At 34.0% G+C, this 22,218-nt stretch overlaps 1 protein-coding gene across 1 annotated transcript in view; it reads left to right on the top strand.

The window, feature by feature from the left end:
• The window catches only part of LOC133302336 (uncharacterized), a 40,458-nt gene extending 23,161 nt beyond the window's left edge, over positions 1 to 17,297 (top strand). The window contains exons 2-4 of the mRNA XM_061502098.1: positions 15,425 to 16,425; positions 16,621 to 16,947; positions 17,026 to 17,297. Of these exons, the coding sequence (XP_061358082.1) occupies positions 15,425 to 16,425; positions 16,621 to 16,947; positions 17,026 to 17,297 (1,600 nt within the window). The remainder of the gene's footprint in view (positions 1 to 15,424; positions 16,426 to 16,620; positions 16,948 to 17,025) is intronic.
• The last annotated feature ends 4,921 nt before the right edge of the window (positions 17,298 to 22,218 follow it).

Raw genomic sequence — 22,218 nt, 5'->3', positions numbered from 1 at the left:
ATGTTCCACTCTAGGTTAACATTCATTAATAAGAATTTTCTTTACTTCTGTTCACGTTTGCTGTGAATTGTTAAGTTATTTGTATATGTCAATAGAGTTAGTACTCATGAAATTCTCCTGATATGACTGCACAGTACTTGAGCATCCAATCTGTAGATTGAGCATAGATATAAAAGTAGAATTAAACTGGAGTGTCTTAACACTATTAAATTATGATTTAATATGCATGTTGTGTCATTTTTAACCGTGATTATACTGTGTGAATTTCTGCTTAAAAAGTTGAGTTGTATTATGAGACCACCATATACATTGTGATGGTTTGGGATTGGTGTTCTTTATTTTATGTTAGGCATGAGGTTTTGTGTCGTAGATTTTATTTTTAAATGTTACCTTAACTACAGCTAGAAACCTTGAAAGTAAGTATTGTGAACTTGAATTATGAAAACTTGGTCAGTTTTAGTGAGTTATGTTTGATAGCTATGTTGAGATTGCAATGTGTGTTATGAGTGGAAAATTCATATCATGATTAATTGGATTTAAGGGAAAGTTTAATTTTTAAATGTCGAACCTTGAACTATGCTCATCTACTATATGTTTCTGTAGCACTGAAATTTTTCTGTTTGGAAACTGAATGTGACACTTTTCTGTTAAAAGATTAATGCCGAACTAAATCATCTTTTTATTTAAAACAGCATGAATAACTCAATTTTTAGAAGTAAGCCGGTATGGAAAATTTCTGTCCTTGACTGTGGTAATTACTAGTTGTCTAATTGTTTATTATTTTATATATGTGTTACTCGAACTAGTACCACGAAGAAATTTTCTGTTACTTGCATCAATTGTGGGAATCGAATGTGAACGCTGATTGCTGGATGTGAAAATTAAAATTTTTGGTAAGCGCGTTTATTTGGGTTAGCAGCTGTTAATAAAAAGAGAAATAAAATTCATTGTTTAAGTTCTTGTTTGTAGGTCTGATGTTTATTTGAAATATTTCAGCATGTCATGGAACATTATGAGTGTCTTTAAAACATTCTCACTGCATAAATATCTTGCTGCATGTGTTTGATTGTTCTATCATTCATCTTCAGCTTTAGCTTTCCATGCCCTACAATAGCATGAATCGTGTCATCTCCCATTTTAACTGTACCGTCAAAATATGATTCGTAGGTGCAGAACGACTCCATATGAGGTGTCATATGAAATGATGCTCTAGTGTCAATGATCAATTCTTTACAGTCGCTATTACTGTCAAATTCCATGTACAAGTCCCCTACACTATCTATATCATCTTTCTTTGTACCAGAACCAGAAGGTGGTGGATCATCCCACTTCTCAAGAGGATCTGTTTGCACCTCCAGGACCTTACTTCAAATTTATTACGAGACTTTAACCGTCCCCTCGATCTTCCTCTCTGACCAGACTTCGATCTGTTGCCATTTCTCCCTCTAACGACCGGAGCGTCATTATTGGTACCTTCAGAAGCTACCATTCTGATCTCCTCGGACAATAGGGCAACAACAACTGTCTTGCATGACAATTTATTGACGCTAGTTCCGATTGAAAGAATGATGTACTCTCAAGAATTTGGCAGTGAAAACAGCAAGGTGCAAGCTTTATCTTCCTCATATAGATTTATATCTATAGAAGAAAGTTATGCACAAACAGTGTTAAATTCATTTAAATGAGCAGAGACAAAATCACCTTCCCTCATCCACAAAATATACATCTTCCTTCGCAAGAACAGCTTGTTCACGAGTGACTTGCTTTGATAGAGGCTTCCCAGCTTTGTCCAGAGATCCTTCGCGATCTTCTCAGAAGTTACGTTCACCAAAACGTTATCTGCCAAGCATAACCAGATCAGGCTTCACGCTTTTCTATCGTCTCTGGTCCACTCCTTCGATTGGCCTCCCTCTGACGTTCTATCACCGATAGTTTTCGTTGGTACCGATGACTTCTCATCTTTGATCACGTACCACACATCCCTGTCAACGAGCAAAGCCTCCACCTTCAATTTCCATAACTCGAACCCCTTTCTGTCTATAATAACCTTAATAATTAAATTGCATTAAATAGAGGGGTAAGTGAGATAAAAAGTCTAATTATAAATTAAGTCACTTTTCGGAGTAAAAGTGGAAATAATAATAAATAAATAAAAGATTGGGTTACAATGCAATTTATACAAAGAGGATGAAACCCAAAATAATTAAATAAGTGACATGTATCCTTTGGAACAACTAACCAAATGTCCTAACTAGATAGTTGAGATCGGATGGTGTAAAAAGTTAAAGAATAATAGGGCAAAAGAGTAACTTCCCCACAAGATAATTGTAATACTCTCTCTCCTCTCCGCATCACATATTTCCTTTCCTCTTTTCTCTTTTCTCTTTTCTCTCTTGACCTAGGTAGCACCGACTCGACACGCGACACGTGACACGACACGATACGACACTCTGACACGTCGATCCTAAAAAAATATGTATTTCGACACGTTGGGACACATTTTAATATTAAATGATATTTTTAATTTATATAGTGTATATTTCATTTAATATTCAATAATCTAAAAAAAAATAAAACTAAACTAATAATACCTATCAATTTAACCAAAAAAAATAAATCATTTACATAATACCATTATATTAATCTAAAGAAAAAATAATAGCATATCCATATAACACTATGAATAAAATAATTACTTATGCAAGTATAAAGCAATTAAATTAAAACAGTAACATATATGTTCTCTGTTCTCCGTTCCTAGAACACTATGAACAAACCAATTTGACCGTGTTGCTTATTTGGAGACGAGAGTGGTTCTTTTTTTTTGAGGTTTTTCATTCTTTAATAAGAGACTAATATAATAAATTGATTGTGTTCCTAAAAAAATATATAACAAAAGAATATGCAAAAATTATTAGTTTATTAAAAAAAAAACAATAAATGGCAAAAGATGAAAAGAGCGAATAGTAAATGGTGTCTGCCAAATAATATAACTAGATGTAGATCAAAGCAAAACAAAGAATGAAGTTAGACAATAGCGAGAGAGAGACAGATGAGACAGAGAGGCAGACGCGAGACCTGTCTTGTTCTTCTGGTAAATCACACCAGCGAGACCACAACGAGAGAGACGTGAAACCAGTGAGACGGAGGCAGACGAGAGGCAAGAACAGTGAGACGACGGAGGCAGATGTGAGGCAGATGAGAGACGTGAAACGATTGCACTTTAGGTTAGGTTTTTGTTTTTATTAAATGTTATTTTTTTAAAAAATATTTAATTTTATTAATATATTTTAGTTTTTTTTTAAAATATAATTTTTAAGAAAATATTGCTTTTTACGAAAATGCCATTTGACCGGGTCGGACACGGTCAAATTTGCGTGTCGAAATAGTCAACATGTTGGAAAAAGTTGACCACGTGTCCGACACCGTGTTGGAGCGTGTTGGAGCGTGTCGGCGTGTCGGATCGTGTCAGACTCGACTCTTCCTGTTTTTCGAAGTGTCAGTGCTTCCTTGCTCTTGACCGTCGACCTCCCTTCCCTCTCCCCTTCCCCTTAGTTTTCTTGTTTCTTCCATTGTTACTTCATGGTTTCACCAAGTTTGAAGAGTTAAACAACCATTAGAATTCTCCTCACCTCATCATCATCATCTCATCTACGAAATTAAGAGAGAAGCATCATCTCTCCCATCCAAATCTGTGGGTCCCTTAAGAGCAAGCAAAAGTGGGCAATTGGGGGTTCCATGGAAGCTTAGGAATCTTTCTTTGCAGAGGGCTTTGGTGATTAGAAGGTAAGAGAACATTTATTTTCATGAATTTTGTGAGTTTCATGAAATGGGTTGTTAGGGTTTCATAGAAAGTTTGAGAATTTAGAATTGTATGTCATAGATATGGGGGTTGAATCTTAAATCCTCTTTGTGATATGTAGGAACCTTGTTGGAGGTGTTGATATTGGGTTGAGACAACCTTTGAGGTAGCCTTGTATGTGAAATCTCAAGAACAAAGGTTGGATTTTGTTGGTGGCTTTGTGATACTGGTTTTGTTGGACACGAGGAGTTAAGATTAAAGCCTAGAAAGGTAAACTCTTGGATTTTGGGGACTTTACCCCTTGTTGTTCTGCCACACTCATGTGGATAGTTGTGGTTTCTATAGCATGTGTGTACATTGGTGTGAAAATTGGGTGTATATGCATGTCCTTGTATTGTGGTTGGTCTTGCGCTTATGCTTGACTAGATTAGTTGGTCTTGCGCTTATGCTTGACTGGATGGTTCTCTGGCCAATAGAATTATTATATGTTGTATACTATATGCTATTTTGATGCCAGTATAACATGTAAGTGAGCTCAGGGTTGGAGGAGTCTCCAAGGTCCCTGAGTTTACTGAGATTGTCTTTCACCCCTTATGGGATTTATTTTCAGGATCCATAGATAGCACAGGAGACGAACCTCAAGGTAGGAGGCCCGAGCAGTGATGCATACTTTCGCATATATTTTGAGTATTTTGACATGCTTGCATACTTGTATCATTTGATGGAGGCTCTAGCCAGTATTTTGATTATGCATGCAATTATGTCAAGATGAATATATTTTGTGGAAAAGCATGGTGAAACTTGAATTGTAATTGAGTTACCATTGGATATGTATTTTGAGTACCATATGGATATGTCATTGAGACCATGGGAAATAGTATAATCTTATGAGTTCTTGTACAATTGAAAAGCTTCTTATGTTAAATTATGATGAATGATATGTTGGATAGATATATGATCGATTAGGTGTCGAGAGAATTATGAAAGAGGGGGGAGTGTTCTCATGAAGTTACATAAAAACAGAGGAGGGCATGTTTTGCCCTGCTAGATAGCGTTTTAGCGCTGATAGATTCGCAAAATGGAGGAAAGATCCCTGCCCTTGGGCGTTTTCACGCGAAAGAGGGCGCTAAAACGCTTAAGTGGGCGTTTTAACACGCAAAATGAGCGCTAAAACGCTCTGAAGACCTGGAGAAGACCAAATTTTCTGCCTCTGGGCGTTTAAACGCTCAGTCCGGCGCTAAAACGCTCTACCCAAAAAATCAGAAAAAACTTAGTTTAGTAAAACTGGTGTAACTCGAGCTATAGAGCTTCGATTTGAGCGCAGTTTGAACCCACTCGAAGATATCAAAGAGATCTACAATATAGTAGCAGTTGAGAACTATAGAGGAAGTAAAGAATTCCTATAATGATAAATGAGATAAAGATATTTAACAACATGTGGTCAAATAAATTAAGAATATAATGTAAAGCTTAGTTTCGTTTATTCCGTAATGTCATATGTTATGGTCACGCAATTGGCTATTTTAAATTCGACATTATTCAAGAAGAAAAATTTACCCGGATTTTTAATTGAACCAATGTGATTGTAACTGCGCTTAATATCATAATGTAATGTTAACAAACCGGTTCTAGAACGGGGCGTTACACTTTTGAACATTTCAACCCCGATTCGTGATTGGCTAGTCGACATCCTTCCCAGATCAATTTTGTAGTTTTCCCTATACCAAGTAAAAATCCCAAATCGCGAAATCCCAATCTGCCATAGGAACCCCGGTAGCAAAATCAAAGCTCTTAATACCAAATGTTGGAAATCGACAATAACACACAAATTGCTTGTGAAGTATGAGTCATACCCAACAAACTCATCTCAAATAGGTAATTATAGTCGGTATATATATATATGGGAAAAATATTTCTCAAACTGCTTGAGATAAATTTATCTTCGGCTATCCTAAAACTATGTCGTTTTGATTATTTATTTCCTTATATGTATTGATTCACCTTTGAATGGTTATGATTCTCCTTTTCTCTCTCTTCCTTTATCACCATTGGTCCATCTTTGTACGGTTATGATTTAGTAGCCGGAGATAACTTTATCTCCGGCAGCTTGAGAAATGATAACCACATATATATATATATATATATATATATATATATATATATATATATATATATATATATATATATATTGTCAATCATGTAATTTTAATATATCCATAATGTTTATGGAGGAAACATATAGAAACACAAGGTGGATATTACTTAACTTCTGGAACAAAACAAATGTGATTAAAAGCAGGGGTCAGCATGTGAGGCAATGTAATGGACACCTAATAGTATTTAAAAACACTTATAAGTATTATAAATTATAAATTTTGTTATGATTATATTTGCTAACAAGTCTGATATTTTATTCAGACTATATTTACAGGCGGTGATCCGAAATTGATATATTGCTATTCTGAAATTATTTTAATAAAAGTTAAGCTCACATTGCTTAACGAACTAAGAATCACGCACCCGCGCACGGCCATCTCAATTGTTTTGTGATTTGTATGCGAGTGAATTGCGTTGCGTGGTTGAACATGACACACACATGCGGTTTGACATGTCCAACAATACGGCAGACTCAATTGTTTTGTGCTGTGTGTGCCATTGCATTGCGTGGTTAAACATGCTCAGCAACACGGCCGACTCAATTATTTTATGATGATATAAAAGCGAAGGATTTGACTAATAGGGATCCAATGACTTCGGTCATGAAGAATAGTAATTTTGCACCCCATTAGAAAAGACCGAAATAATAATTCATTTCATATCAGCATGGTAATTTTGCATCCCTCAAAAATAAAAAAAGTATTGCATCTGATATATAATGATCTTGCATTTCGAAAAAAATTAAATTAAATTGTTTTCCTTTTCGTATTAAAACTCACATTAAAAAATAAATAAATTCAAATATAGTCATCATTTCTCGCTACATGCATCATAACATTATTATACTTCATTAAAAAGGAAAAGCACAATAACAAACAAGAAAATTTTCATCTAGATTAATTAAGTGGTTCTTTAGCATTTCATCTCATAAAAAAATGCATTCAAATAAGTAGTTATTTCACTCAGTGCAGCATTTTGCATTCAACAAATAACTGTCATTAGTTCAATATTATTCGTATATATCACAGTAGACAAGACATTTCTTGTTAGCCTGCCGTTTTTGCATTCCCAAAAAATTTAAATATCCTAGCATAAAAAAAGGTAATTTGTCATCATTTTTCTCTGTAACATGACATTCTCAGATAAAAAATTCATTATTGCCTCTATGTGTGCAGTGATAGATCCAGAAAATTAGTGAAAAGTGAACACTTAATAAGTTCAAGTATATATAGATTTGGATCTGGTCTGAAACGCGACTTGCGAGCAGCTGTCGGCTGACTGGGTCTGGTTTAGATCTAGATCTGGACGGATTGCGACTAAACTGGACTGATGATGGAGGAAGAAGTTAATGTTCCAACTTCCAATAACGGAGATTGAGGTTTGAGAGGAGATGAATCAGTATGTAGATGCAAACGATGAATCAGGAATAGAGATCTCTGCTGTTAGGTTTGGATACTGAAGGTGGATGAAAAAAACTCACGGGAAAATAAAATAGAATAAGAGAAATTAAAGGGGTAAGATATCTTATCTACCAACTATGATTACTACTAATCAATTTAACTATTAGATCGATATGTTGATCCAACAGTTATATTTATTTTTATCTTTGTATAGTAATGATCCTCATATTTAATGTAAAAGTATTAAATATGGAAAATCATAACCATACAAAGGTGAAAATAAATATAAAGTATTAAATATGGGGAATCATAACCATACAAAGATGAAAATAAATATAACCGTTAGATCAACATAATCGATTTAACGGTTAAATTGATTGGTAGTAATATTAGTAGTAACCCTAATTGGTTGTTATAATATCCTACCCTGAAATTAAATTGAGAAAACTTGAATTTTAAGATAAGAATATTTTTATATTTTTACATCATATTTCAAAGGTGGGCACTTGTCCCCTCCTATTGAACCTAGATCCGCATTCTTGCATTAAAAAACCCGAGGGACTTAAAAACAATCGATTCTCAGCTTGCCAGATGGTTGAACGGTGACTTATCTGTGTTCGAGTTCATATTGTTACTTCTTAATCATGGTCACTTTGATACACTTCCTCCATATAAATATGCATTGTCTACTTCTCCTTTTTGACTAGTTCATATACAAATGGCCAAAGATTCTTGGCTTAGGGCGAGAATGCTTGTATATAGTAGTGGATCCACTTGTGTTCACGTAAGAGGATCCTAATTATTTATAGGTAAATCAATGATTATGATCTTGTTTCTTCCTATCTCTATAGATTTATTCATGATTAACATCCTCTCATATAACATAATCGTATCATGTTAACTAAATACACGTAAGAGGATTTATTCTCATTGTATATAGGTAGTTGTGAGATATTCTAAATTGTGTGAGATGACACCGAATAGTTCAATAAGTGAGGACGTGTACTAAAGGTAGAGGAATATGCTGCCATAGTTCTAGAAGGTGGTTATTTGAATAGATGAAGAACTTGTTTGGGAGTTTGGAGAGCAAGAAAAGAAAGGGAATTCAAGGGGATGGTGGAAGAAAGGAAAGGAAATTGAAGGGTATTTTCTTTCCTTGTTTAGGAGTTAAAAAAATGGTAAGAGAAAAATTGAAGGGTTAATGAGATATTTTTACAATTTTATCTTTTTTCAAAAATTAATATCATTATTATATTTTACAAATAAAATTAAATTTAAAATTTCTTTTATTTATATATTTTTCACACTATTGAAAAATATCATATTTTCGACGAAATTTCTACGTTGCAAACGATAAAAATTTCTTCAAAAAATTATTTTTTCGTCCGAATACTTTTCATTGAAAAGCGACTGAATTTTTATCCGATAAAATTTTTTACAGAAATAAATTTTCTATCAAAATTTTCGACGAAATTTAGTTTCCGTCAAAAGTTTTGACAAAAATGATTTCTTAAATATTTTTAACAGAAAAAAATTTCATCAAAAGTTTTGATGGAAAAAAGAATTCCATAAAAAAATTTGACGGAATGTTTTTGTCTAAAATTTTCGATGGAAATGTGTTGCGACAAAAATTTTGACAAAATTTTTTTAGGAAAATATTTATGTTGAAACTTTAGACGAAATTTAGATTCCGTAAAGAATTTTGAAAGTATATTTTTTCCATCAATTTTTTTACGGAAATATTTTTCGTCAAAATTTTACGGAAATATTTTTCGTCAAAATTTTACGGAAATATTTTTCATCAAAATTTTTGATGAAAACATGTTCCTTTAAAAATTTGAATAGAAATATTTTTTATTAAAATTTAACTCCAAAATAAAGTCGAAAAGAAATTGTTGTGGCGTGAACATTTTATCCTTTTAACAAAGGCCCATTCGAACAGTCCATAACAATGAGGATGATTTGAGACAATATATAATATACATCTATATTCAACGGTTAGGTATTTCTTCTAAAATATTAGTATATGAGTATAGTAAACTAGCTAGTGCAATTTTGATACATCAACTTGTCATTGTATCCGTGCTTCTTCTTACTTAGGGATTAAATGTCAAACTTGATGGGGAACCGATCATATGGCTTTCATATTATGGTGCATATTTTCTTATGTTGTAGGATAGTAGGAGAGAAAAAAAGTAGAGATAAGTTAAATGTGGGTCCCACATTTTAAATTAAAAAAGAAAAGAAAAATTAATTGGCACGGAAAACAAATTTGTGTAGAAAAAAATTCTTATCTCATGTAGAAGGAGATAATAATTTCCCTTCATATTATATTGGCAGCACCATTATTTCACTTTTAACACATATACTATATGACAAATAGATAACTATTAAACATCCTTTATGACCTTTCCCATACTTACCTCTGAGCAGCCCCAAGTCCCATTGGATAGAAATGGAACAAAAACACGATTGTCACTTATCACTGCATCTATTGGCTCCTCCATTTATCATTGTTAGTTTCTTCTTATTTGTACAGTGAGGTTTAGGCATAATCTTTTGGAAGATTCTCGGGTTGGTAAGAATTGATGTCTAAACGGACAACGAGCTCCTTCTAGAAGTGTGAGTTGTTCGGGTCAGGGTCATGTGGCATTGTGTGAAAGCTGCGAAAGTGGTCCCCACTTGTCACTATTACCTGTCTGTCAACGTTAATGATTCTGAATGCATCACTAAATACTAATCATCGATTACAGCAATCAGTTATTAATTGACGCCTATCACTTTTATAAATAAATTTTTGGTGTTATTGTTGTACCTAAATTCAGTGTATCTTATCAATGAGAGTATTACACATTAAAGAAAAAAAAAAATTGACAGAGAAAAATAAATTTTAGCTGATATATCATATTTTTATTGGATTTTATAAGAGTTATGTTATAGAAAAAGTGATTGTGTTATGTTATAGAGATTTGTTTTGCGTGCCGAAGTTTTTTTTTTTTGCTGCGGGCCCCACAAAATATTACGTGTGTAGAAAACTTTTTGTGATCATGTTAAATGATAGATGATAATTCTATTTTTATTGGTGAAAACTGAATCTTTGATACAATAGTAATACCAGAGATTTATTCCACTTTGAGTACTCATAGTGATACAATTGTTTTTTCAAAAAATAAAGATTGGCCACAAATTGATTGATATTTTATTTAAGGGGTTTGGCGTTTGCGGCTCTCATGCAAAAACATTATTTATTCTTCTCCCGCATATAGTAAATCACGGTGGGGTCATCATGTTTTTTTTAGAAAAAAAAAAATAAATAAAAGAGTAAATACCGTTTTTGGTCCTTAGTAAATTTTACGATATCCGCTTTAGTCTCTAGCAAATAAAAAAGGTATTCGTGGTCCCTAAAAAATTCAAAATGGATTAGGGACCACGATTAAAAAATTAAAAAAAGTATTTATTTTAGTCTTTTTGAGGGACTAATATGAGTCATTTTTGAATTTGTGAGAGATCACGATTTCAACTAAATGGGTCCACTTTGAATTTCTTAGGGACCACGAATAGTCCTTTTATTTGCTAGGGACTAAAGCGAATATCGTAAAATTTGCTGAAGACCAAAAAAGATATTTACTCTAAATAAAATTTTTATGTATCTATGGTATAAGAACACACTTCTTTTACGAAAGGAGAAGTGTTTTTCCTTTTATTTAAAAAAAAAAGCATATTGTTTAAAAAAAAAAAAAGCATATTATCATTTAGTAATACAAGAATATTATACTAATTTTAAATAAAATTATGAATATCAATCATTTTAATTTAGAAGTATCGTATATATAAATATCAATAAAAATTAAGTAAAACTTTGTAAGAATTTTTCATATAATAATTTAATATGAAGATCGATACATGTATGATAGATAAATCACCTAATAACAATTTTTATTTTGAGAGGAATTTGTGTACCTGATTGGACTATCTTATCTACTGAGCGAAGAACCTTGATCTCACGGCTAGAGTCTTCATCTCTATGACCTATTTCAAAATGGCAGTCTTCTGCGATGGGAGCATGATGGCTCATGGATGGGACTTAATCTCAATATAAATAGGCTAGAGAGGAGACCTAACCAAATACCCTAAAAAGAGTTTGTGTCTACTGGGTCTACCCATCACGAAAAACTAGGGTCACACTAAAGCCTACACTATCGCCCAATTAGGCACAATACCAATAGATGGCAAAAGCCCAACTCAACATGATCACAACGACCTTATCAAAATAATGCAATTGGAATATTCATTAACCCGATTAATTTTAAAACAGAAAACTAATTAATTAATATTGGCCATATAAAGAAAAATTTCTAACATTCTGCCACTTGGGCTACAATGTTATTAAAATCGGCCCGATCGAGGTACTGGATTATTGGGTCACTGGTTCAACCAGTTGGTCACTGGGTCAACTGCATGACCCGGTAATTATATGCAATTTTATAATTTATATTAAAAAATTATAAACATACTCAAATTTCTAAAAAAATGATAAAAATTACAAATATTTTAATGTAAAAAATAATAAATCACATATTATTATTCAATAAAAGAACAAACAAAAATATAATGATCGTGATACGGGACTTTAGGTTCAGAAAATGACATCTCTAACTATAAAACAAATTAAAAATTTCTGCATAGTTCATAATTGAGATAATATTAGTGTTGTAAGTACATAACTTATGTAAGTCACAATAAGCAAAAAAATATTCAAATATGTCCGTTATGATTTTTTTTTGAAAAAGAAAATTTGAAATTTTTTTTTGGGACCAGGCCGGGTCACCGTTTAACTGACCGGGTCACCGGTTTTCATTAAAATCGGTCGGGTCGCACCGGGTCGCATCAGTTCTGATGCATGACCGGTCCATTGCTTCAACCAGACCGGTTATATGACCGGTTTACCGGTTCCCGGGTTGACCCGGCCGGGTCGGTCCAGGTTTCTTAACACTGTTGGGCTATATTAATTAATTTAATATTATTTTAAAAATCATTTTATTTTGAAAATGACTCTATCGGGTTAATAACTAAAAAATCATTTTACATGGGCACGATTTTGAAAAATAATATTCCAATTCAAATATCAGCATCTCAACACAATTCAATCAAACATAACCCCATCATAGGAACATGACGATCAATATACCGAAAATATCATAGCAAATGACCTTCCATACTCACATACAATGAGTATCACATCTTTATGAATCAAGGCCTAGTAGTGTAGTAAGAATTAGTGTCAAAATGTGATCAACAATTTAACACACTAATTTTTATCGGTCCTCAATGTAATTTCTCAACAATATGAAATTACATTAGTGCAATTTCCAAGCAACATGAAATTACACTCTGTAATGCAATTTCTCAACAACATGAAATTGCCTTTTCGATCCAATTTCTTAACAACATGAAATTGAATTAATGCAATTTACAAACAACATGAAATTGCTTAGTTTAAATAAATCAACATGTCACAGTACAATATGAGATCTCAAAACTTGTGACATCCAATCATCTTTAAGTTAACAACATGCTTAAAGATACCATTCATACATATATTTCTCAGTCGACAGGAGAAATAAAAATAATGATGATGATCAATAAAATTCAAACAAAAGTCACAAAAATCATCATCAATTTGCATGACTAAAAAGGCAAACTGAATATAATTCCCACTAATTAAAGGAATCAAAAGAATTTAAAATATTCAAAAGAAAGCCTCGAGTACAACTCCCACTAATTAAGGGAATCAAAAGAATTTAAAGTACTCATATATAAAAAGGAGGCTACTTCAAGGTATTTCTTATAAAAGCTTTTAAGATAAAAAAAGAACTTTTATTTCGTTAGTAAATCATCATCTTACTGAAAAATAAAATGTCATTTACATAAAGTACTAAGAACATACATCTACTCCCACTTACTTTCATGTAAATGCACTTGTAAAATATATTTAAATTAATTCAATGGAATTAACAAAAATTCGCTGTTAAGGCAAAGCAAATGCATCCAAATAAACTATAGGGCAAAATACAACTTCAATTAAGGCAAGTTATTTGATATGCCTATAGCATATATATGATTTTAACCCAAAAATATAAAGAATATTGATCAATCTTGGATAATAAGGGCTAGAATTACTGATTATTTGATAAAATCTCAATCAGAGATCACGCAACTGATTTCCTTTTGATTTGCAGGAAAATAGGACAAAAAGAAGCCCAAGTGGAAGTTTCCAAGCTGAAGCCCAACGCTACTAGCGTGAAGTCACGCTAGTAGCGCCAGAATTAAAATTCATCTCGAGACACCCATGCTACTAGCGTGAAACTCACGCTAGTTGCGCCAGAATTAAAATTCATCCTGAGACACCCACGCTACTAGCGCCAGCCTTTCAAAACTCCCACACTACTAGCGTGGAACTCACGCTAGTAGCGCCAGCTTGCAGTAGGCTGAATAAAACTCCAACCCTAGTAGCGTAGGAGTTACGTGAGAAATTTTTAAACAAATCTAAGGATGAATCAGAGCAAGATTGGACCAAGATTTACAATGATGATTTAATCAAGATTTCTAAGCAAGGATACAAACTCTATAAATAGAGACTCGGACCCCAGGAAACAGAAATCTTTGGCTAGAGAGAATTCTTGGAGGCTCATGCTGGAGATCAGGATTCCATCTTCTTCTTCTTTTTCTTTATTGTTTTCATGAATATTTTTTATTTCTTTTATTTGTTTAAGCCAGCTATGTCTGGCTAGTTTGTTTTTGTAGTTGGGATCACGGACCCAATTTGAATCTTTTATAATTTCTGTATTGATATTTTATAAGTTAATTAGCTAGTTTGTTTTATTCTACCTGGTTTAATTTTTCATATCCTGTTTAGAACTGATCACTCTAAATTCTAGGGCTTTGAGGGTTAGGACTCACAATAGACATATTGGGATTTTAGTCTGGATAAGGGTAGAATAACAATTTGTGTATGATCTAGACATAGGCTTACATAAATTGCAAACTGATAATTCATTTGCTTAATGCTTAATTCAAGAGGGATTACTAAGACATTAGAATTCTGATTAGGTTAAAGGGTTAAAATCACTAAGACAGTAGGGTTCAACTATTTTATAGGGAAATAATGAATTGTTTGAACAAACAAATTAATTAAATTATAAAATACAATATAGGAACATAAGGGAGGATCAGAGGTGAAGTGTATCTGGACTACATTCTCTTTATAAATTTTTCATCAATACTTTCTCGCGTTCTTGATCTTTTCTTGCATACGTTCAAAATTAATTATTTTTAAATTCTATTTTTAAATATTATTTTATTTTAAATTCTGTTTTTAAATTCTAAAATCAACTATCTTCACAACTCAAACCAATTTTATTTTCCAACTTGAGGGGAATAGTTAAACTAGTACTTGGTGCATTAATCCTCGTGGGAACGATACTCTACTTATCACTTTATTACTTGAAACAAACGGTATACTTGCCAATTTCGCAACAAGTTTTCGGCGCCATTGTCGGGAATTAATTACGCCAATATTAGTCTTAACTTTCGATCTTTGAGATTGGAATTTTTTTTGTTACTAATTGATTTCTCTCTTTTATGCGAGGTAAAGCTAACAAAGAACCTTTACAGTTTGATCCAAAAATCGAGAAGACTGCAAAGAAGAACCGGAAGCTAACCAATCTAAGGAAGATAGAGGAATCCTCGAGTTCAGAGCCGAAAGCCGAACCCGAGATGGCAGCTAATAAATAACCACCACCGGAGGAGGAATTGATGGAGTCAATCTTGGCTCCACAGTTCACGAGGCCAAATTCTAGCATAATCAGACCACCAATCAACGCCAATAATTTTGATATCCAACCAGCACTGATAACTGTGGTGGAGAAAAACCCATTTGACGGAGAAGATTATGAAGACCCCCATGATTTCACGGACAAATTTCTGAGAATCTGTGACACCACCAAACATAACGGGGTGTCGGATGATGCAATAAGACTCTGACTGTTCCCTTTTGCTGTAACAGGGAAAGCTCTCAGATGATTGGAAGACAAGCCCCCAACAACATCAGAACATGGGATGAATTGGCGGCTAAATTCTTTGCTGAGCACTTCTCCAGGGAGAAATACAACAAGTGGGTGGAAATCACCAACTTCACTCAACAACCAGGAGAAACTCTATGTGCAGCTTGGACCAGATTCCAAGAACTGATTAGAACGTGCCCCGCATATGATCTGCCAGACGGAAAAAAGGTCAAAATCTCCTACAATGGAATGACACCAGACTCCAGAATGATCATCAATGGTGCAACCGGTGGGACCATAGCAAAGAAGACAGCAGCTGAAACTTTAGAGCTGATCGACTTCATGGCAAGGGCTGATAACGCATCAATAACGGTTCAACCAGTTCAACCAAGAAGGGGACTCCTGCAGTTGGGAAACAATGATGCATCACTTGCAGAACAAAAGCTCCTATCTCAACAGATAGCTAGTTTGAATGCAAAGTTGGACAAGTTGCAACTCTCTACAGCTCAAGTTGACTTGGTCAACTGTGAGTATTGCCAATGTGAGCATGATACTAACCTTTGCCCAACATTGGTAGGAACAGATGCTTTACAAGTGAATGGAATCTGGTATGAACCAAGACCACAGCAAAATTTCCAGAGAAACCAGAACAATGCTCCAGGAAACAACTTCCAAAGTAGAATTCAAGGGGGAGGTTTGGATTACAAATCCAAAAATTATTTACAACCTCCTCCTATTCCACTTAATGAGCCATCCGAATTGGAGAAACTGGTGGAGACCCTAGCTTCAACTACCAATGCTTTCATTCAAGAGACACGATCAAATTTCAAGAATCACAAGGCTTCAATCCGAAATCTTGAGACTCAGATTGTACAGTTGGCCAAGCAATTGAATGAAAGAGCTCCTGGAACATTCCCTAGTGACACTATAATCAACCCAAGGGAGCACTGCAATGCCATCATTACTAAAAGCGAGGATCTGGAAAAAGTGGAAGCTCCTACAGGCAAGAACTAGCACACTCAAGAAGGCAAGGAAGAAGCAAAGGAGAAACCTCCTGTAGTTCAAAAGAAGCAATGAGATTTCTCACGTTTTGAGAAACCTCCATATCCCATAGGTAGCAAACAACATGAGCAAAGGAAGCAAATGTCTAAATTTTTAGATATTTTTAAGAAATTACAAGTTAACATTCCTTTTGCAGAAACTCTAGAGAAAATGCCTTCGTATGCAAAGTTCCTGAAGGAGACATTATCTAAGAAGCGGAAGCTCACAAAGGATGAACCGTTCACGCTAACAGAGGAGTGCAGTGCAATCTTACAGAAAAACTTGCCTCCAAAGTTGAAAGATCCTGGGAGCTTCAGTATTCCATGCACCATCGGCAAGACGACTATAGAGAAATTCTTATGCGATCTTGGTGCCAGCATAAATGTGATGCCCCTCACACTGATGAAGAATCTGGGAATTGATGAAGTCAAGCCAACAAAGATGAATGTTCAACTGGCCAACCGCTCAACAAAGCAAGCACATGGTATTGTGGAAGATGTGCTCGTCAAGGGAAACAAATTTCTAATTCCTGTTGATTTTGTTATTCTTGACATTGATGAAGATGCCAGTCTGCCTACGATCTTCAGGAGGCCATTCCTAGCAACCTCAGGAGTGCTAATCGATGTACCTAAGGGAGAGTTAATAATGCGCGTGGATGGAGAGCAAGCAACATTCAAGGTACTTACAAATGAAGCTCTATTGCCTGCATCTCAACCTAAAAACCAAGTCAACTACATTACCGAGAAAAAGGTTGAGGAAAGGAACAAGAAAGAAGTCCATCAGCGGCATGAGGAAAGCAAGCCAAAGGTTAAGATGGAAAAGCCCAAGAGCTAGGAAGAACAATTGAAACCTAAGCTTAAAGTTTCCGAGAAACCTCCTCCTCACCCACGTGCATATGATCCTGGAAAGACACAATACTGGATCAAGAAGACTGGGTCGTCAATGCTAGCATGCTTTCAACCACCGTAATCACAGGGGGTACGTCAGGCTCGTGACGTTAAACAAGCGCTAATTGGAAGGCAACCCAATAGTAGTTTTCTGTTTTTATTTTATTTATTTGCTTAGCTAGTTTATTTTTAACAAGTCAAGTAAGTGGTGAATTAGGGACCATCTGGAAAAATTTTAAATATGGGAATTGGCGCTATCAGCGCCAACTTGGCACTCGTAGCGCCACAAGCCCAAAAGATACAGCGAGATCTGCGCCGACAGCGCCAAGGTGGCGCTTACAGTGCCAGAAACCCACGAAAGAATTGCGCTAACAGCGTGAGATCCACGCTCTCAGCGCCACAGGTCCTAAAGTTTCAATGAGATCCGCGCTCAAAGCCCGAACTCCACGCTTTCAGCGCCAGTATTCTCACCATTTACCTTGACTTTAGTAATTTCTTAGATTATGGTTTGATTATGTCTCCCTTTTAATATATTTCACTTTTATGATTATTCTGTTTGATGTTTAACAAGTGTGTGAGTGTTCCATTTGTGCAGAAGTAGCTTCACTCGACTAGTCTAGTTTGTTGCTGAGGACAACAACGTTCTAAATCTGGGAATTGGCCGCATGCTGCTATAAGCGAGACCTGCTAACTGCGGAACTACACAACATAAAGGACGTATAATAGAAATTTTTCGTAAAAAGGGGAGATATTTTTAACCTTCAATTTTTTTTTTATTTGCTGTTTTAATTTAATGCATTTCATTCAAATTTTCAATTTTTTTTTAGAAAAATTAAAAAAATACAAAAATAGTGAATTCCTGAACAAGCGTTCTTAGATTTTGCAGAGCTTACTCAGGAAATAATTAGATTGAATTATAAGAAGCATGATATCTGTGGAGCATTCAATTGTTTTTTATAATCTGAGAATGATGACTGCTCGTTTGTATAACTGTTTTAATTAAAACTCTTAGATAATGCTTGATGTAAAATTTTGAAATTAGATTCTAATTTGAATCACAACTGTGAGGATTTAAGCCTAAACAGAAATATTTTTTTTCAGAGAGGCCTCACTGTAGTAGTTTTCTTTAACTTGAGCTGTTTCTCTAGCTTGCATGCATTACTGACATGATAAAGGCATGTTTATTCTTGTTAACTTAGAGCCAAGCAGCCTACCTAAAAGAATTTTCCATTGTTAGCCCTTTTGAGCCTTAGACCAATTTATTCAAAAACCTGATGAAAATTACTTAACCATTTCTCCATTGACACACCTTGAAAGAGATTGAAATGTTGAACAAAGGAAAAAGTCAAGGTACTTCTCAAAAGAAGAGTTAAGTAAGTTGAAAAAGGAAACAAAAGAATGGTCTGCAAAAATACTGCAAAGAGAAAAAAAATACTGAAAAAGAAAAAGAAGAAATTTGCAGCTCAAAAGAGAAAAGAAAGAAAACATCTGCAAATAAGGAAAAGAAAAAGGTAGTGAAAAAGGGAAAAGAATTCCAAATTGATGAAATGTGGCAGAATTAAAAGACTGAGAATGAAGTAATGTCAAAACTCTCAGGATTTTAGTCTCTCAACTTAATCAGCCTCTGACCAAAAGATTCTTACCCCTAAACCAGACCAAGTTATAACCTATCAAAAGACCTTTTGATCAGTCTATGCATGTCAAATGGGTTCCTCAATCTTAGGAATTTGAGTATATGTTCAAGCTTATGGAATTTCTACTACACTGATGGAATGAGTGTAAACCCCTCAAACACTAGAGTGATGAGAGTATGTATTTATCTAGTAAGGAATATTCAAGTTATGATCTGAATTCTTGATACAACTGAAAAGCATTGTTTGAAGTTTTTAACAGGGAGTTATACATGCATATTAGTCTGATTTCTTAAGATGTTCATGTTCCATGTTTTTCTTCACAGAGTTAATCTTTGCTTCTAACTTTAATCTATTACATTGCTGAGGACAACAACGTTCAAAACTGAGAATTGTTTGATATGCCTCCAGCATATATATGATTCTAAGCCAAAAATATAAAGAATATTGATCAATCTTGGATAATAAGGGATAAAATTACTGATTATTTGATAAAATCTCAATTAGAGATCACGCAACTGATTTCCTTCTGATTTTGCAGGAAACAGGACAAAAAGAAGCCCAAGAGGAAGTTTCCAAGATGAAGCCCCACGCTACTAGCGTGAAACTCACGCTAGTAGCGCCAGAATTAAAATTCATCCCGAAACACCCACGCTACTAGCGTGAAACTCACACTAGTAGCGCCAGAATTAAAATTCATCCCGAGACACCCACACTACTAGCGTGGAACTGGCGCTAGTAGCGCCAGCCTTTCAAAACTCCTACGCTACTAGCGTTGAACTCACGCTAGTAGCGCCAGCTTGCAGTAGGCTGAATAAAACTCCCACGCTATTAGCGTGGAACTCACGCTAGTAGTGCTGGAGTTACGTGAGAAATTGTTAAACAAATCTGAGGCTGAATCGGAGCAAGATTGGACCAAGATTTACGATGAAGATTTAATCAAGATTTCTAAGCAAGGATACAAACTCTATAAATAGAGACTCAGACCCCAGGAAACAAGAATCTTTGGCTGAAGAGAATTCTTGGAGGCTCACGCTGGAGATCAGGATTCCATCTTCTTCTTCTTTTTCTTTATTGTTTTCATGAATACTTTTTATTTCTTTAATTTGTTTAAGTAAGCTATGTCTGGCTAGTTTGTTTTTGTAGTTGGGATCACGAACCGAATGTGAATCCTTTATAATTTCTGTATTGATATTTTATAAGTTAATTAGTTAGTTTGTTTTATTCTACCTGGTTTAATTTTTCATATCCTGTTTAGAACTGATCACTTTAAATTATAGGGCTTTGAGGGTTATGACTCACAATAGACATATTGGGGTTTTGGTCTGGACAAGGGTAGAATAACAATTTGTGTATGATCTAGACATAGGCTTACATAAATTGCAAACTCGTAATTCATTTGCTTAATGCTTAATTCAAGAGGGATTACTAAGACATTAGAGTTCTGATTGGGTTAAATGGTTGAAATCACTAAGACAGTAGGGTTCAACTATTTTATAGGGAAATAATGAATTGTTTGAACAAACGAATTAATTAAATTATAAAATACAATATAGGAACATAAGGGAGGATCGGAGGTGAAGTGTATCCGGACTACATTCTCTTTATAAATTTTTCATCAATACTTTCTTGTGTTCTTGATCTTTTCTTGCATACGTTCAAAATTAATTGTTTTAAATTTTGTTTTTAAATATTATTTTATTTTAAATTCTGTTTTTAAATTCTAAAATCAACTATCTTCACAATTCAAACCAATTTTATTTTTCAACTTAAGGGGAATAGCTAAACTAGTACTTTGTGCATTAATCCTCGTGGAAACGATACTCTACTTATCACTTTATTACTTAAAACAAATGGTATACTTGCCGATTTCACAACATTATTACAATGAGGCTAACAAAATAGTACATTTTCCTTTAGGCAAAATGCACATACCAAGGTTTAACCCAAGGTTAAAGCCTCAGATGAATCAATCAATGAATATACACTAGCTTCAGAGATCTGTCCCCTTTGTGCAGACAGATCACCTAGACAAATGCACCTCCAATAACTTTATTACAGACAAGCTTCTAATTAAAACACACAATAACCTTTTTTGGGCAAGAGATTGCATGAAATAACCAGAAACATTTATCAAATTTACATGACAAATAAATCAATCCCACTTTAGTGGTAATACCATAGTAATTCGTAGAAACTCTTACAAATCTTGCCCAAAATCATGATGTATTCCAAAAGAAAGTTTAACACCTTCACTGATCATGAGTTCAAAAACAATAGCATTCTTCAAAAAGTTTTACACTTAATTAAACAGTTCAAGCGGAAGCATATAACTCAATAAATAAAAATATTCTATAAATTATACATCTCCATTTCCTATAATTTGATATAGAAAATAACTCAACAATAACATGTTAATGGGAAAAAATAACTGATTGACATACACAATGCAATAAGATTAAATTTGGGCAACAACAAAATAATTTATATACTATAAACCCCCATTTGGGCAGGGAATATAATATACAAATATTTTCTATCACATGAAGATTTGAACAACAAGGAGAATTACATACAATTATAAAAATTCATCCCCTTTGGGCAGACAAAATTTTAAATTATACATATTTCTTTATAATACCACATGCAATTTAAAAATAGTTTACCCCCTTTGAGCAGATAAATACTTTTAAATCACGTAATCTAATGAATAATTTCTTCATGCAATTTCCCAAATTATTATATGTAACAACCCCCATTTGGGCAGGTAATTAACATATAATAATTCAAATAATATATCAATAATAATGTCCAACAACATGAAACACTTAACAACATGTATTTTCAACAACATAAAACACTTCACAACATGTGTTTTCAACAACATGAAACACTTCCCAACATGTGTTTTCAACAACATGAAACACTTCACAACATGTGTTTTCAATAACATGAAACACTTCATTACATGTGTTTCTAACAATATGAAACACTTCACAACATGTGTTTCCAACAACATAAAACACTTCATTACATGTGTTTCTAACAGCATGAAACACTTCACAACATGTGTTTCCAAAATTTATATTGCATTTGTCAATCCAACAAATTTTGCCACAACAAATCATACAAGAATTTTTATTATATCTGTATAATGAATTACAACTAATGTCACACCATTTCTGTCATCCAAAGACTCTCAATATATAATTGAAATAATTAAGGGTGTTGAGGCTA

This window comes from Gastrolobium bilobum, unplaced genomic scaffold, assembly GCF_033153095.1.
Source record: "Gastrolobium bilobum isolate Gb01-03AN ecotype WA unplaced genomic scaffold, APGP_CSIRO_Gbil_v1 utg3817, whole genome shotgun sequence".
NCBI lineage: Eukaryota > Viridiplantae > Streptophyta > Magnoliopsida > Fabales > Fabaceae > Gastrolobium > Gastrolobium bilobum.
Note: the sequence above shows the minus strand (reverse complement) of the source record. Positions and strands in the feature narration are given on the sequence as shown.